At 40.7% G+C, this 18,542-nt stretch overlaps 1 protein-coding gene across 1 annotated transcript in view; it reads left to right on the forward strand.

The window, feature by feature from the left end:
* The window catches only part of LOC139728949 (uncharacterized), a gene marked incomplete at its 3' end in the record, with an annotated part of 59,278 nt that overhangs the window by 16,539 nt on the left and 24,197 nt on the right, over positions 1 to 18,542 (forward strand). Inside the window, exons 10-20 of the mRNA XM_071639878.1 lie at positions 2,051 to 2,353; positions 3,602 to 3,943; positions 6,254 to 6,562; positions 8,451 to 8,753; positions 11,086 to 11,460; positions 12,349 to 12,657; positions 13,350 to 13,658; positions 14,296 to 14,616; positions 14,909 to 15,217; positions 16,401 to 16,727; positions 18,096 to 18,404. Coding sequence (XP_071495979.1) covers positions 2,051 to 2,353; positions 3,602 to 3,943; positions 6,254 to 6,562; positions 8,451 to 8,753; positions 11,086 to 11,460; positions 12,349 to 12,657; positions 13,350 to 13,658; positions 14,296 to 14,616; positions 14,909 to 15,217; positions 16,401 to 16,727; positions 18,096 to 18,404 — 3,516 coding nt within the window. The remainder of the gene's footprint in view (positions 1 to 2,050; positions 2,354 to 3,601; positions 3,944 to 6,253; positions 6,563 to 8,450; positions 8,754 to 11,085; positions 11,461 to 12,348; positions 12,658 to 13,349; positions 13,659 to 14,295; positions 14,617 to 14,908; positions 15,218 to 16,400; positions 16,728 to 18,095; positions 18,405 to 18,542) is intronic.

The raw sequence follows: 18,542 nt of genomic DNA on the forward strand, positions 1-18,542 counted from the left end.
ATTTTAATGATACCATTTTATAGGCAAATTGTTCAATAATAATCTACATCAAAATATACTGCTACCTTAATGTTACTGTTTCACGTCGATAAAACGCGCAAAAACATGCATGAAATTGCACCATTTGCAACATCAAAATGCAAAAAGTTCTCACCATGGGAGGGGGGACACCCCCTCCCACACCCTCCCCTCCCCCCTCGCTCGCTCCGCTTGCTCGGGTTCAGTTGCGTTCATGATATTCAGTGAAAAGAATTAATACAAGAAGTGTATTTAAATTATACCATTTTATAGGCAAATTGTTCAATAATAATCTACATCAAAATAAACTGCTACCTTAAACAAGTGGGACTGTTTCACGTTGATAAAACGCACAAAAGCATGCATCAAATTGCACCATTTACAACATCAAAATGCAAAAAGTTCTTACCGTGGGAGGGGGGACACCCCCCTCCCACACCCTCCCCCCCTCGCTCGCTCCGCTCGCTCGGGCTCGGTCGCTTATAGCTCCCTCGCAGACTAACCGCCCCCCCTAAGATGAAATCCTGGCTACGCCGTTGCGTATACATGTATAGTGGATGTGTTTCTACCAGATCTCAGGGACAAAATATGTCTTTGCTACACATGATCATAACTATAATTGTAAGTCACTTCAGCTCACCAGCTAGTAAGTGGAAATAAGATGTATGGATGATTATTTGTATCTATCAGATTCGGTAAATGTTACTTGGCTCTGCAACACTGTTTCTGCATAGTGATGTACTCAAAGCAGTAATTTACTCAGTATTCAAACCAGATATATTATCTATAGCATACCATTCTTTATTTGAGTCGATATAATCTGTAACTAACCGTCTGTAACACATGCAGCCTTCGATATACTTTTCACACTGACTGCTGTCTAGCTGTCTATTCTTCTTTTCTACATCAGTGACACCCTATAAAGCAACATGAACAGCTTTAATTATTATTCCTTGCCACATAAATTTACTCAAGTATGGACCCTGCCTTAAACTTTATCTATTCAAACAAAATCTAATTAAACTTTCTGTCTTGTCCTATACATGCTTTATGCTATAGCTGACCAAAATTTACATTTTGAATCATGCACTGTTGTATCATTTACCTACAAAACAAAAGGTTTATCTAAATGCGCACACTTTGTGTAATACACTTCTAACTACTAAATTCTAAACGCATAAATCATGTTCACTTTTGTGTAAGTGTATGCATCCCAGAAATTACAGATATTATATTTTAACTTACTGCTTTTGTTGGTTAAAAAGTCACCTTGAAACCTCTAATTTTTATGCAAAATATCGTAATACTGCCTCCCCCTTTCATAAAGGACCTCACCTATTGATGCCACATGTGAAACATGTAAAATTCTTGTAAAATCAACTCATGAACGTAAATCTACTTCATGGCTGAACATAATGCACTCAAAAGTAGTTTCTACAAAATATGCAGCACATGATGAACTTTGCTTTAAATACAAAACATTGAATGATCATGATATATTCCCATTTAAAAAGGAACTAGACGCAATGCAAAAAGTGTGATCAGAGTTTCGTGATTTTTGGCAGGAATCATATGCTGTGCCTGAGCATTGGGGAAATAAAGTTATATGAATTATATACCACACATATACCACACATTGGGTCCCAGAAGTACATTGTACTATGTCAAGGAGGCAAATACAGCATTTGTAATATATTTCTTTTCTTCATATGAAGTAAACACTAAAGCGGAATAGCATTGTAATTACATGTGTCACAGACAGACAAACAAACAAACAAACAAGTAAATTGCTGGTTCCAACTTTTCACAGAGTCAAAGCTTGCTAGTATTTTGCTCTTTCAAGGAAGGTTTACAATCCTTTTGTGCATTATTGGGGCACATCTCCAATGTTTGGTGTTCCCTGACCTGGAAAATGTGTGCCCTGTACCCAAGATTCTGTTGTAGCCTTACAGCAAGTTGTAGAGAGGTTTGCTCAAGATTGAGCATCATTTTAGAGCTCGGACGAGCATTGAATGTCTTGCTCCGCCCTTAGTTCGGCTTGTCGGGGGCACGTTGGAGAATGAGGGTCGCGTCGAGGTCTTCCACATCGACCAGTGGGGGACGGTCTGCGATGACGGCTGGGATCTCCAGGATGCGGACGTCGTGTGCTGGATGCTGGGCTTCTACCGGGCAGAGGAGGCGCTCTCCTCGGCGGAGTTCGGCGAGGGGGTTGGCATTATCGTCTTGGACGACGTCGACTGCGTGGGGAACGAGACTGACATACGGTCTTGTGCCCCTGGAAGACCTCTCAAGCATGATTGCAGTCATATGGAAGATGCTAGTGCTATTTGTCTAGGTGAGATGGATGGCCTGGGTTCAGCTCTGCACATCATGCACCCTTCACTTTCGATGAAGAGCAACACAGCCAGCCCCAATTACAGGCAGTGTGCCCTGGCTTGACACCCAATTCATTCCTTGCTTCACTCCCTATTGGTAGTACTTGTATTTGAGCTGAATGTTGCACAGTTTTGGAGCATTCTTTCCATTCAAAGTAGGTCAAACACAATTCAGCCATTTGTTTAACCCTAACCAGGCCGGGCTTTTGTGACTGTTCTGTGGCTGGGGGAGAGTTGATTCCCTCCCCCCCCCCCCCCCCCCCCCCCCCCCAGCCGTTTTTGATAGGGTTAAGATTATATCCAGTGTGTGTGTTGGGGGGAGGGAGGGAGGGGGTTGCAGGGGAAGTCAAAAGCTCCACACCAAAAAGATTTGTTAAATAAATATTTAAAAATAATTCAAATATGATTCAAGGCCTTCACATATAGTGAAAAGCAGATTGTTTACAAACTAGCAAAGCTGTAATACATGCAGTAGTCTGGGAAGAGTACTAATACTTGCAGTCCAAGAGAACCTTTGATAAAGTGGGTATTAATATCAACTGGGCACCAGTATGTCACAGAAGACCTAGAACATTATATTTGATCGGCTAGCATTTCAATTTATTGTCTCAAACAAACTCTCTCTCTCACACACACACACACACACACACTGGTGTACACATAACGTGAGAGATGGTCAACACAGAAGGCATAGATTTTTAATTGCTGTGAACCAAGCAATTCTGAATCATACCCCAACAACTACCTCACACTAGAGGTGCCTCTGTTTTGCTATTGATAGCAAAGGCCTTGTCACCTCAACAAAGGGTCTTGTTCATTTACATTTTTTCCTTTGTTATGAAATGCTAGTCCTACTTTAGAGAATCTTGTATTGTGCACTTTCTGCAGTCATAAAATACTGTGGCCATAGAAAGTTTTGAGAGGCTGTGCAGGAGTTCAACATGTGCAGCTAGTTTTCTTGCTAGTTGACAAATCAGTCCATAGGTCCATCTGCATCAAAACTTTTGAGAAGCTTCTTCCTCGATGTTTTAAGAATCATGCAAGAACATCTTACCCTTCAGTACTTGTGAGTTCTCTAAAATTGAGTTCATCATCTTCAAGAGATGTTTTATGATGTGAAGGGATAACAAAAAAGACTGGTGGATGAATGGTGGCACCATGCTCTTACCAACTGAGTGAATACAGTTTGTCACAAAAATTTTGCACAGTTCCGACAGAGGTGGCCAAATTGGCCCTCGATGTTCGTCTTGCTGCTGGAAGCAGCCCCTCCGAGGGGCGCGTGGAAGTTAGGTACAATGGTGGCTGGGGCACTGTGTGTGACGACGAGTGGGACTTGGCCGATGCCAGCGTCATTTGCCGCTCACTGGGCTTCCCTGGGGCGAGGAGCGCCCTCCTGTCGGCCTTTTTCGGGGAGGGCGAGGGCGCCACAGTGCTGGACAACGTCAGATGCACAGGCGAGGAGGAAAACATCGCCCTCTGTAGGCACAGTGGTCTCTTGGTGGAGAACTGCGGACACAGCGAAGACGCTTCCGTTGTTTGCTATCCCATGGGTGAGAATGCGTATGGAGGACAAGTCCTGTCTATAGATAGTGACTCAAGTATTTAAAGGAACACAACTTTATAATCAATAGATCTATGTTGTAATGTGCTGTATGTGCCACATATTTGGCAAGTTCTCTGTGCATATCAGTCTGTTTATCAAAACAGAATGACAATGTGCTGGCAAAATTTGAATACAAAACTTGTCATTGGTGTCTATACATACAGGACCATACATACCAAAGTACAGTGCACTCCCGTTATAACAAGCACAGCCGTTTAACAAAATTCTTTCACGACAAAATCAAAATTCAGGTCCCAAAATTATCATCTATATAGCTTTATACACTAAACGGTTCAGTTAAAATGAAATTGCATTAAAACAAAAGAAAACCACCGGTCAGAGGACTTTGTTATAATGGGAGTACATTGTAGTCTGAACTGGGTGGTGGTAATCCAGGGTGTTCAGGTTGTGACGTGATGTGTGTGCCCATGCACTGAAACTTCATACAGAATTTGAAAGAATTGCTGTCTGATTTTGTGTAATTGGGACAGATGGATTTCACGATATCCATTTGTCCCAATTAAGCAGAGCAGACTGTATGTTTGTTATGCTCAAAATGCTTTTACTCCCGCAGGAAAAAAACAACACAGGAAATGGTAAGAATACCATACTGAAAGATGTTCATGAGAACTGTGATATTTAATAGACTAGTCACAAACTTGTGAGCACAGTCGTGTCATGTAGCCTCAACAGCTACATGTTATAGGCATAGTCATTGGTCCACAAACTGTCCAGAGGGCAAGCCTAAATAATCTTGTTGAAAATGGAGGGTTAATTATAATAATTACTTGAAAGGTGTTTCGATGCACACCAAGTGCACAGAAGGCAAGAGAAATCAATCGTACACTGGTTGATCCATGTTCAATACTGAGATGTTGATGTTGCATTTAATTGTAGATTACGTTGTATGCTAATCACAATGATAAAGTCTGTACTCACCAAACTAGTAGTAATAGTTCATAATTATGTCAATGACTTTAAGAAGAGAATTGTGTATTTGAACAGCAGTGAATAGGTACTTGTCCTCATGCTGGTGGTCACAGTTGTTGTCTATTCATTCTTTTTTTTTTTTTTGATAAATGCTTTTGACCATGAGTGTGCTGGAGGCATTATGATTTGAGTTTGTCTGTCTGCCTATGTGACCCATATCTCCTTAATATCAATATGAAGAAAAAGTCTTTAATTGTCTTTGATATCCGGTCCATATGTGCTTCGTGAATTAGCCACAGTCACACTGGCAAAAGATCGCGAAGTTAAAGATCACGAAGTCTTTGCGATCTTTGGTTGTCCATCCACACTGGCAGACATACTTCTCGATATTCAAGTTCTCAAAGTTTGGTACACGTGCAGATGAAAAAAGAAAAGAGTGTACCATCTGACAGCTGGTGATTGTGATGTAACAATGACCATGCGCTTTGGAGGTACGGCCTGCAAGCAGATGGTGGACTGGAAATTCAGTTATTAGCATTCACACTGCCCAAAGATCAAGTAAATTGATGGGGCCTGGGAAGCGTCTCTAGTTTGAGTTGGAAATTTCGCCAGCAGTTTCGAGAGAAATATTGCAACCATGATGCCAAAACTTATGTAGGGAATTCCAGTAATAATATGATTAGTTTGAAAATGAAAAAGTATATTGGCAGTATTAATGTAAAATGACTTCGGTGAAAGATGATGGCCAAAGCCCAAAGGATGCTACACTTTTGCACAGAGATGTAATTCCCTGCAATTATTTCTGCTAGGAATGTCTAAGGGCAGGTGGCATCAGTTGGTGGGCAAGGTACAATGTAGGTCATTAGGTGAACAAGGTAGGTTAAAGTGAAAGGTTACTGTACATTGGTAATTTCTAGCCATTACCCCACCTGAAAATGTTATCATACAATTTGTTGTCTTAATAATCAACTTCGGTCAAAGATCACCAAAATTTGGCCAGATATACTATATATTTCAGCTATAAAGTTAGCATAACTTCCGGCTGGCAGGTACAATGGTAACATTTAAATTGTTTTGTGTAATTGATAGCTGGTGAATATTTACTCTTCAGAATCCTTGGTCAGTGTATGAGCAAGTCTATTGAAGCTTCATTAAGGTGTGAATGAAGTGTAATGGCTGTATTTGTACCATGTATGTGTACTTGCAGCAGATTTAGTGATGGCGTGAGAAAGGAGAGGAATTCTAGTTGAATCTGTGCCACAGCTGAACCACTCTCGCTTTTCTTTCCATGATTGTTTGTGATGGTGATGACTGTTTCTACTTGCAGCGAGACTGGCGGATGGGTCCACGTACCGCGAGGGACGGGCCGAGCTCTACTACGATGGCGACTGGCACACCGTCTGTGACGACAGCTGGGACCGGGAGGACGCGGAAGTCCTCTGCCGGATGGTGGGTCACCCCGGGGCGGAGGCTGCCCATGATCAGGCCTACTTTGGCCAGGGGGTGGGAGATATCATACTGGACGATGTCTCCTGCGATGGGACGGAGCTTTCTCTCTTCGACTGTGATGCCCGCCCTCTGTTTGAGGACAACTGTGGGCATAGTGAGGACGCAGGCGCCACCTGTTCACAGATGGGTAAAGGCAGTTCCTTTCATAGCTGGGGGAGAGGGTCGAAGTAGCATGGTCCTTTTGCTCCTAAGGGATGCTTTCAAGCCACATTTTGTCAGTCACATAAACAGTGCTTTTCATAAATCTTCACCTAGAGCCATCAAAAACTAATTTTGAGCCACCAATCTCCCCAAAAGGTTGATTTTGTTTTAAGCAATTAAAGCAACTAGTAGATTCAAACTCAATTGTTTATATTTAATTTTAGTGGGAACCATTTTTTGTCCTTGTGCTCACCACCAAAGTTTCAAATTTACAGATTTAGTGGGCCCAAACAGGCAAGAGGTCAAAAGTGTTAAAATGTGGATCCCTGGTATAGATATCAATCATAATTAGTTCACGACATGCTGAAGCCATGCAAACTTGCATGTTGTTTAAAAAGCCATGTGGGTGCATATCTGGCACTTTCTGGCGCTTTCATGCATGAATGATTCAAAATCGTTACAGAGAGTTTCATACAATGCCATGCCTGCAGTTCATAATTATGATTGCTTTATGCTCTAATAGTTCTAAAGCAAAAGTGCATTCAGAATTTGCATGTTATCATGGTGGTTGAAAACTGCCCTCTTTATTTTCAGGGAAATTTTTGAAAGGTCTTCATACACTACTGCACCTCTGAGAGAGGGCATTGCGAACTTCAATATTTCCCACTCAAGATATTATGTCTATGAATTGCCCAAGAATATCAAGGACCCCACTTTCTTGCACATCTGTTAATAATTCAAGATTGGTAGAAAAAAAAAATAGATATTTTGTTCTTTGAAGGACCTACTCTGAACAGAAAAGAAACAGACACCGTATTGTGCCACAGCCTTAAAATGATTTAACCCTAACCAGGCCGGGCTTTTTTGGGTGTTCTGTGGCTGGGGAGGGGTTGATTCAACCCCCCCCCCCCCCCCCGAGATCTCGGCCGTCGATCGCGCAGTCGCCATGAAATTTGGCACGTGCATTACCTGTGGCGTAATCTACCAAGCTATACAAAAAGAAATGGAAATTTTCATCATTTTAATTAATTATGCTAATATATGCATAAAATCATACATTTTGCTCTAAATCAGAAATTAAAGCTCGTAGAATCCTAATTTTTGGTGAAAACATTCTTTGTAGCATTCCTAGCAATGTACTTGAAAAAAAAAAAATTGGTATCAAAATCAATTTCTTATGTATTTTATTGTTTTATGAATTTCTTATGTATTTCTTTGTTTTTTGACCTTTTGTTTTATCATTTTTTTCATGACAGAACCTATTTCAAGCATAACTATGCTAAAATTAATTAGTTTCAGCCTATGAAAGTGAAAATAATCCTATCTTTATGAATAAGAAGAGAAAACTCCATTTGCATAGACTTTATGCCGTACAAAATCATGTTTTTTAGCCATTTTTGGTCTGACAGGCATGTATAAAACGTTATGCAGCGTCGTAACGGTATGTGCGATTTTTGCGAAAATGGTGTCAAAAGATGCGCGAGACTTGAAAGTAAAAAGTCAGCGAACGGCGCAGTCAAAAAATTTCGCGCGGCGGAGTAGTCGCGAAAAATGTTGAGGGGGGGTTGATTCAACCCCCCCCCCCCGGCCTTTTTAGGGTTAAAGAAAAAGTTAGTATACATCGTTTTTGATAGCCGCCCATGTGGCCCATCTCTTCCTTCTTCTGGTTAAATCTGCCTCCTTCAGTTAGCTGAAGATTCTTACAGAGGAGTACTGTGAAAGTTGAGCTTGTAAGTTTTTCCTTCCTTCAGCTATATTTATAAGCCATGTATCTCAAACCACAAGGCTTAAATGTTTTCTCTCCTATAAGTAGACTGTAAATGTGCCTGATATTAAGTCTGCTGTTTGTGTAATTGTGCACATGTATGCAACAGTTCGCCTGGTCAATGGAACCAGCGAACTCGAGGGGCGAGTGGAGGTCTTCTTTGGCGGGGCGTGGGGCACCGTGTGCGACGACAGCTGGGGCATCGAGGAGGCCAACGTGGTGTGCCGCATGCTGGGCTACCCGGCGGCAGCCGAGGCCAGGACGTCAGCAGCCTTTGGGGCAGGAGAAGGCGACATCGTCCTGGACCAGCTGGGCTGTACTGGGGAGGAGGAGACCATTCTGGCCTGTCCATCCAACATGCCACTCACCCACGACTGCAGTCACAACGAGGATGCCGGCGTAGTTTGCACAAGTCAGTAGAACCATTTCCCCAGCCGCAAAACTTTGGTATTATGAATGGAGGGTTGTTGTTTTTTATGCCTCCGCCACGAAGTGGTGCCGGAGGCATTATGTTTTCGGGTTGTCCGTCCGTCCGTCCGTCCGTCCTTCCGTCCGTCCGTCCTTCCGTCCGTCCGTCCATCCGTCTTTCCGTCCGTCCGTAATGAATTTTGTGGACAAGGTAACTATCAAAACCTGTTGAGGTATCCTAATGAAACTTGGCATGTATGTGTATTAGGGGGTGAAGTTGTGCCTATCAACTTTTGGGTGCACGTGCTCAAGGTCAAAGGTCAAAAGGTCAAGGTCAAATACATAGAATTTCACTATTTCCACCATATCTATGCAATGCCTGAAGATATTTTCTTGAAACTTAGTGTATACATGTATTACCCAATTTAGATTCTCTGGTGAAAGTTTGGGTCATGAGGTCAAAGGTCAAAGGTCAAAAGGTCAAGTAAAAGTATTAAAACTTCTTTTTTTTCTCTGTAAATTGGATAATTGTTCAAGGTATCTTCATGGAACATAGTATATACATGTACTGACTGGCAGTGATTATCTAGAGAATGTAGGGTTCATGGGGTCAAAGGTCAAGTGCAACACTTCCCTCATGTTCATGCAATGCCAGCAGGATTATTATTTTTTTTTACACTTGGTGTATGCATGTGTAACCTAATAGAAATTCTCTGGAGAGTTTTTTTTTTCTTTTTCTTTTTGTCTCAAAGGTCAGAAGGTCAAAGATCAAGTGAAAGTGCTGAACTAACTTTTTCCTCCATATCTCGGAAGTGGCTCAATTTATCGTGGAACTTACTGCATATTTATGCATGTTCTACCTGAACGTGATTATCTTATGAATTTTAGGGTCAAAGGCCAGATGAACATGGTAACAATTCACTATTCAGTATAGAAATTGCACTTTTTCTCCATACCGGTACCATGAAAATTACTGAATGCATAAATGTATGAATGGGTCAAAGTCAAGTTAAAGTCCTTAAATCCCCAAATACATGCTCTCCTATTCATCCAATTAAACCAAGGTCAAGGAAGGTGAACATTCAACACATTTGTGACAAACTTGTCATTTCATTATTTTGCCAGTTTTGTGAAGATGTAATCACACATTGTCCACATGTACTATCTAGACCTATTAGGAGAATCATGCATTATGGCGGAGGCATACCAGTCGCCATAGCGACATTTCTAGTTTGTGTGTGTGATTCTGATTCCGATTTTTTTTTTTCTGAATTTCTTTTTCATACATAAATGAAGTACATAGTCAATTGAGCAAACAGATTGAGCACAGTATAAATTTAAGGTGACAATTAAAACAAATAAATGATTAATTCAGATATTCAACTTTTTTTCCCCTGACACAATTCAAAATGAAAGTAAACTATTTTGTGCATATATTTATGCAAACATAAGTTACAGTATATCTCTTGCTCAAAGTCAAATTAAGCAATTCTTGACGTGCAGAAATTCAGGAGACCATCATCATAACATGACATAGCACATAGCAGTTAGCATAACTGCTATTAACTTGTAATACACCATGATTTACCCCCTGGCATGTGTGCCACATAATTCTAAGACTGCAACACAGGCATGCTATGGGAAAGACTCTAGTTTTCAAGTCCATGTAACTTTTTATAATTTTTTTTTGTGTGCATGCAATGAGCAAAAATGTAAAGAAATCCTGAGGTTTTGCTGTGATATTAATTGTGTGACAAATCTAAAATGATTTTTCTGTCAAATCACTAGTAGCTGCTATGTACAAGCTGTATATCATCCAGGCATGACTTTTGCATGCAAAACAGTGGCTGAAACTTAGAATTTACTTGCAAGTCAAGTAAGGAACACCACTTGATGGTCAATTACCACATCAAATACAAGTTACTTGTAGCAGGAATTGAATCTCAAGAAACGCTTTCATCGTACTGAGGCATTTGACGATATATCAAATAGTTTGGGCTGGTTTGTGTGTTTGAGCAGAATATCTGGACATAGCATGAGGTGGACTGAGTCGGACGTGCACACATGACACATATTAAAGATTTAACATAATTTAAAAGCTGAGTAGAAAAGACAGTGCTGCACACTGACACTGGTCTGATGGTCCCTGACCAGTAAATGCCAGTGTTGGACCAGTAACATTTTTAGGTATGGACCAAACAAACAAATTGCAAAACTGTATACCTTCTGGTCCAACAGACAGGTTTAACCAGTAGCAATAATGGGTTGGTGTGCAGCCCTCTAAAAGAGCTCATTAAGTTTTATTTTTTTGTCTTTTTATTGTTTGTTTTGTTCAGCAATTGCACCTACAACCACAGCAGAACCAGTAGCTACGACCACAGTTGAGCCAGCTGGCTTGGAGGTCCGCATTGTCGACGGCCCTAACCCCTGGTCAGGACGGGTTGAAGTCTTCTACGACGGGGCCTGGGGCTCAGTCTGCGATGATGACTGGGGCTTGGAAGATGCTGCCGTCGTCTGCCGTATGCTCGGCTTCAGCGGAGTGGAGGAGGCCCGTGGTAACGCCTTCTTTGGGCAGAGCAGCGGTGAGATCGTGCTGGATAATGTGGCTTGTAGTGGGACAGAGGAAGAGTTGTCACAGTGCTCCCACAACGGCTTCTTGAATGATAACTGCGGCCACAGCGAGGATGCTGGAGTTATATGCTCCCCATCAGGTGATGTACTGTTCTTCTTCTTCTTCTGATTAAGTCTGCCTCCTTCAATAGGCTGAAGATTCTTGCAGACTGTGCTATTTACATTATAATACAGATTATTTACAGATATTGACAAGCACATAACAAATTTGAAGAAAATAACTAGCCACTGTGATGAACCCTTAGTGGGATACGGAATGATCCCACAGATGGCACTGAAACAATTTTTGGTGACAGGGAATTTCAGCTTCTTATAGTTCTTGAAAAGAACAAATGGCGATGAGATTCTGTTCTCGAGTAAGGTACAAGTACCTGATAGGTATATGGTTGCGTAGCTCTTGTCGACTGAGTAACCTGTTTGATACTTTAGTCCTGTGCTGAAAGATGAGTAAGATTGTTGTGTATTTTGTACACCATAATTAGCCTGTCATTTTCTCTTCGCTGTTCCAGAGTGGTCCAATCAGGTTCTTACTGCCTTGGATACCTTATCTTGATCATCTGAACATCGGATAGTTTTCAAGGTCCATTTTCTAAAGTTTCTACTGAGACACTGGCTTCATTAGCTTCATCTAAACTCAAATTCTGCAGGATGTGTAGTTTCTGTATGAGTGAGGTGAAAGTATGAGCTTACTGTGTGCAGAGGAGGAGTCAAGATTCGGGAGCGGATCCAGGAATTCCGTAAATAAGGGTGCCTTTGAAAAAATTAAAGGGGATACATACGCCCCCATCCATTTCTTCTTTTTACTTCTTTTGTTTTAACAAAACAAAAAAAAATAAGGGCGTAAGCCCAATGTGCCCCCGCACAGATTCACCTGTGAGATTTTACAATCTTGTACTTGACTTCGTTTCTATAATGTCAGCACGAATGTCAAGCCAATTCTTTTTTCTTTTCCTTTTTTTTTTCTGTAGTTCGACTTGTTGGTGGTGCTAATGAAAGACAGGGTCGTGTGGAGATCTACTACGATAATGCCTGGAGCACTGTCTGTGATGATAGCTGGGGGCAGGAAGATGCCAACGTCGTCTGCAGAATGCTGGGATATCCTGAAGCAGAGAGTGCCTCGGGATCAGCATCGTTTGGCCAGGGTGAAGGAAGGATTATCCTAGACGATGTTGAGTGCAGGAGTAACGAGACCAACATTCTTGACTGCCAGAACAGAGGACTCTTTAGTCACAACTGTGGACATTCTGAGGATGCCGGAGTCACATGTTCACCAATAGGTGAGAAAGAAAAAAAGCCAAGTGCCTATATTTGAAGGGTTTGTTTGCAAAAACCAATGAGTCCATATTTGCCAAATGGAGAAATTTGCGATTAAAGGTCAAGAAAAATAAAGAGAATAATAAGAAAATTTGTGCTTCTTCTGACCCTAATTACTTCAAGAATGTACCTTTATACGGTCTTTATGTAGTGACCAATATATAATTTAAAAGGTATTATTTTGTACTTTATGACAGAAACCGTACTTCAATATCTTAAAAAATTGACTTATTGGCTTTTGTGAACAAACTCTTCATTACTTGTTAGCATAACTCTGATAGCTTTATTAACCCATTCCTTGGGGAACCTTGTACATGCATACTTCATATTTCAAAGGATTCAAAGTGTTTCTAAAAATTGATACTTATCATTATTGTCCGCACCTAAAGGTTTCACAGAAAGTGCTATGGCATTGTCATTTCCCTATAACTGTGATTGTTATACACAATAGGATGGATATCATTATTATAATTCACATTATTATAATCCTTAAAACTAGAAATTAAGTTTCATGTAGTATTTTGGAAAGACAGATAAAAAGTCCTCAACTGTGTACTATTGACAAGTAACCCTTTCAATTTGGTGATTTGCTTACATGTCAAACCAATTTTTTGATTTTACTTCATAATTTTTCTTCTTTTTTTTCTTTTAATAGTGCGGGTTGTTGATGGAACTCGTGAAGGAGAAGGTCGTGTGGAGATTTACTACAATAATGCCTGGAGCACTGTCTGTGATGATAGCTGGGGACAGGAAGATGCCAACGTCGTCTGCAGAATGCTGGGATATCCTGAAGCAGAGAGTGCCTCAGAATCGGCATCATTTGGCCAGGGTGAAGGAAGGATTATCCTAGACGATGTTGAGTGCAGGGGTAACGAGACCAACATTTTTGACTGCCAGAATGGAGGACTCTTTAGTCACAACTGTGGACATTCTGAGGATGCTGGAGTCACATGTTCACTAGAAGGTGAGAAAGAAAGGAAAATAGAAAAAAAAAAAGTAGCAAAGACAAAAAATGAAAATAAAAGAGATAAATTTCAGCAAACAGATTCTTGCTGGCTTAATCAATTTTGTAGGAGAAAACTGAGGTTACATAATGGCTCACCATTAAAGTGCCCCTTCAATTCCTTTTTATTAGTTTTTGGTATGTATTAAAAAGTCTAAAGAATTGGATGTGGTAAGCTGCTGCTCCACTTGAGTTGCTGTACTGTTTGTGCTGTGACACTGGCGTTTGGAGCCGGCAAGAGAAGGCTGTAGAGCCTGGCACTTTTCCCGACATATGTTTTGCAAATAAATTATCGAACAACCATAATCTCACTGTCTGTAGCCTCCAAATATCTGTACTGCCCAGGACATAAAAAATAGCTAACCGGACCTGGAAAGATGATAACTGAAAAGAGATTCTTATGTCAACCTAGCTGTCTTACCGTCTGCAAAACAGAAGAATCACTGAAAGATGAGATTCAGTCTGTACTGTAGGAATTTAGCATCCTTGAATCTAGAGAAGTAAAGTTTTCATTTTCATTACTCTTCCTTCATTTTTTCTTCAGCAATTGCACCTACAACTACAGCAGAACCAGCAGCTATGACCACAGTTGAGCCAGTGGGCTTGGAGGTCCGCATCGTCGACGGCCCTAACCCCTGGTCAGGACGGGTTGAAGTCTTCTACGACGGGGCCTGGGGCTCAGTCTGCGACGACGAGTGGGGCTTGGAAGATGCTGCCGTCGTCTGCCGCATGCTCGGCTTCAGCGGAGTGGAGGAGGCCCGTGGTAACGCCTTCTTTGGGCAGAGCAGCGGTGAGATCGTGCTGGACAATGTGGCTTGTAGTGGGACAGAGGAAGAGTTGTCGCAGTGCTCCCACAATGGCTTCTTGAACGATAACTGCGGCCACAGCGAGGATGCTGGAGTTATATGCTCCCCATCAGGTGATGTACTGTTACTGCATGGGATACCTTATCTCGACCATTTATCTGATTGTTCGTAAGGTCCATATCCAAAGTTTCAACTGAGAATTTGTGGCTTCATTAGCCTCATCTAAACACAAATTATGATGTACAAACTTTTGTTTCTAATATGCAAGTGTGGTGAGAGTACGAGCTGTCTGTCTGCTGTGGATTAGTCAAGATTTTACAACCTTGTCTGTGGCTCCATTTCTATAATGTCAGCACAACTGTCAAACCAATTTGTTTTTTTATTTGTTCTTGTTGTGAATCCTAGTTCGACTGGTTGGTGGAGCTAATGAAAGAGAAGGTCGTGTGGAGATCTACTACGATAATGCCTGGAGCACTGTCTGTGATGATAGCTGGGGACAGGAAGATGCCAACGTTGTGTGCAGAATGCTGGGATATCCTGAAGCAGAGAGTGCCTCGGGATCGGCATCGTTTGGCCAGGGTGAAGGAAGGATTATCCTAGACGATGTTGAGTGCAGGGGTAACGAGACCAACATTCTTGACTGCCAGAACAGAGGACTCTTTAGTCACAACTGTGGTCACTCTGAGGATGCAGGAGTCACATGTTCACCAACAGGTGAGAAAGAAAGAAAACCCTACTTAAGTTCTCTAAACATATTTGTATTTAATAGCTGTGTTAACTGACTCCAAATTGCTCAAAGTACAATGTAGCAAAATGTGTGTGCCTCAAATGTTTTTAGTTGCTTTGTTTTGTTTTATTCCAGCAAATTATAGAATTCAAATTGATGAAATTCTTCTGTGAGTTTATTTTTTTTATTATTGCAAGTGATGAACAAATTGCTCTACATCAATGTGAATAAGCACTGAACTTATCAGTGTTTTAGTAGCAGCAATGACAAAGAAAATAATGGGCATATATACTCAAGCATGATTTGAACCTATGACATCCTGATCTCCAGACAGGCGTCTTATCCATAGTGGATATACATGTGTATAAGACGCCTGTCCGGATTTTTATTTTTTTCCATTTTGGCATAAATTTTGAATACATGGCATCTTTGAAGCAATTTGGGGGCAAAATTATCTCTCATTATTAAGTGTTCTAGAAGATTGTAGTATATTGGGGGTAATGCAAATCAGAAACAAAAAATAAAGCAACATCCTTAGAATGTGCCCTTATACTGTCAAAAAATGTCCTTATCTATATATCCAGGGTGAGAGTCAAACCATGTTGTTGAAATTGGTGAAATCCTTCCATCTAGTTGTCTTTACTGCACCTTAATGATTTTCTCTATGATTGAGAACAAAGAGTTGTGTTCTTATAATACATCAATGTCAAGCAATTTGTGAATCAGTTGCAATAAAAACAACTCACAGAAGATTTTCATCAATTCTGATGATAATAAAAATAGTAATGATCATAACACAGTGCTTACAAGTGCATATCACTACCATATTGTCTCAATGCACTTTAAGGGAGAGGGATGAAATTGGAAAAAAGAAATGCAATAACGCAGTAACCACTGCACGCTATAAGAATTAGAACCAGCACTGCTGTCGGACGGAAGCTCCATAGTCTAGAGGATAAGGCTCCTGTTCAGAGATCAGGAGGCTGTAGGTTCACGTCCTGCTCGAGTATGTAAGCCTATAATTTCTTTTGTCATGGCTACTACTAAGACACTTATCAATGCAGTGCTTATTTACGTCAATGTAGGACAATTTGTCAGTCAGATGCAAACTGATTTGTTGTTGCTATTCTTGGGGGTTTTTTTTTCTTGTTTTCTTGACTTACACTGTAGTTCGGCTGGTTGATGGTGCTCAAGAAGGAGAAGGTCGTGTGGAGATCTACTACAATCATGCCTGGGGCACTGTCTGTGATGATAGCTGGGGACTGGAAGACGCCAACGTCGTCTGCAGAATGCTGGGATATCCTGAAGCTGAGAGTGCCTCGGGAGGGGCATCGTTTGGCCAGGGCCAAGGAAGCATCATTCTGGATGACGTTGAGTGCACTGGTAACGAGACCAACATTCTTGACTGCCAGAACAGAGGACTCTTTAGTCACAACTGTGGACATTCTGAGGATGCTGGAGCCACATGCTCACCAATAGGTGAGGAAGAAAGAAAGGGTTTCTAATACTACTCTTCACCATGATTGCAGTAGCTGAATAATTGGCTGACTGCAGACTTGCTTTTATAATGCAGCACGATGTCTATGGTACACCTGTTTTGATTGTCATCATATCTTTTCATTGCTTCACACCAGCAATTTTTTTTAACATTCCCTAGAATGGAGTTTACTCCACGTAAAGAGAATGGTGACTCCAACCAACTTCTAGACATGTTTACTTAATCTGATTACGTTTCCAGGAGATTTGTTGGTTTGTTGTGGATGAAATAAGATGTTACTTGGTAAGACATAAAGTTTAATGAGAAAAATACAGTGCTATGATGTTAAAGGGTGTGTGCAGTTCTGATCAAGGTGAGGATTTTAGCTTTGACCGTTTTGCGAGATATTCAGAAACCACTCTATGAGATGTCAAAGGTCATGCAATTCTTATTGGTATCAAAAGTTTATTTGATGAAAATTGGTTTTGAAATGGCTGAGATATCCAAAAACAAGGTTAAACAAAGAGAGCCCAATAAAAGGCATGGCCTGTAATCTTTTGTTGTTATCACTTTTTTTGGATATCTCAGCTATTTTAAAACCAATTTTCATCAAATAAATGTTGAATCCTTCTTGAAATTATATGCTCTTTCATATTTCATAAGAAATTTCAGTCAGTATCTCACTTAGGAATGTTCAAAACATGAACCCCCACCTAAACCAGTATTGTACAGTCCTTTTAAACTGTTAACATGCATTTTAGGTTTTTGTAGATTGTATTACTATCAAACAAGGCTACGCGGCCATTACAAGATTAATCTAGAGCTTTCGGAAGAAACCAATATTATTTTGAAACTGCAGTTAATACCTGTTTGTAAACTGAAAATTTTTAAAAGTGTTGTCTGGGGCATCTTAAAGATAAATTTTGCAAACTCTAAATGAACAAAGAATTGACAAATGGATATTATGAAAAACCAAAAAGGTATCAAAATGTAGATACATTATGAGATCAATGCAAGAAAGATTATATATCAATTAAAGTATATTGTATTTTTGTTTGTTGTAGCTTCTATTGGGTTCTTGATACACAGAAGTGGCCACTTGCAAACTTTGTTAGTTATATTATTTTGTATATTTAATGTCTGCATGAAAAAGTCTCCAAAATTTATTTCTTTCATCAAAAGATGATGCACTCAGCATGCTGTAATTTTCAGTTCATCTGAACTTTTAAAGATTGACGTTAAGAGGACCATTTGTGAAACAACTCCCTGAAATAAAGGAGGGGAGTATTTACAATGGTACAATTAAGTGTATATCGTTCTATTCCTCAAATGAGTGAGGTAGTCCGACCAATTCCTTATTGTTGATTTGTTCTTTTTTTTTTACATAGTTCGGCTTGTTGGTGGAGCTAATGAAAGTCAGGGTCGTGTGGAGATTTACTACAATAATGCCTGGGGCACTGTCTGTGATGATAGCTGGGGACAGGAAGATGCCAACGTCGTCTGCAGAATGCTGGGATATCCTGAAGCAGAGAGTGCCTCAGAATCAGCATCGTTTGGCCAGGGTGAAGGAAGGATTATCCTAGACGATGTTGAGTGCACGGGTGAAGAGACCAACATTCTTGACTGCCAGAACGGAGGACTCTTTAGTCACAACTGTGGACATTCTGAGGATGCAGGAGTCACATGTTCACTCAAAGGTGAGAAAGAACGAAACTAAAGGTAACCCCCACCCCCCTCAAAAAAAGAAAAATGCAAACTGAAACTGCAAAGAAGTTTACAAACGAAGACTGTAATGTTAAGTTAGCTCTCTTACAGGCTGCAAAACAAAAGGATCA

The sequence above is a fragment of the Diadema antillarum genome, unplaced genomic scaffold (genome assembly GCF_040938485.1).
Source record: "Diadema antillarum isolate AM-2024a unplaced genomic scaffold, OU_Dant_1.0 seq00000206_RagTag, whole genome shotgun sequence".
NCBI lineage: Eukaryota > Metazoa > Echinodermata > Echinoidea > Diadematoida > Diadematidae > Diadema > Diadema antillarum.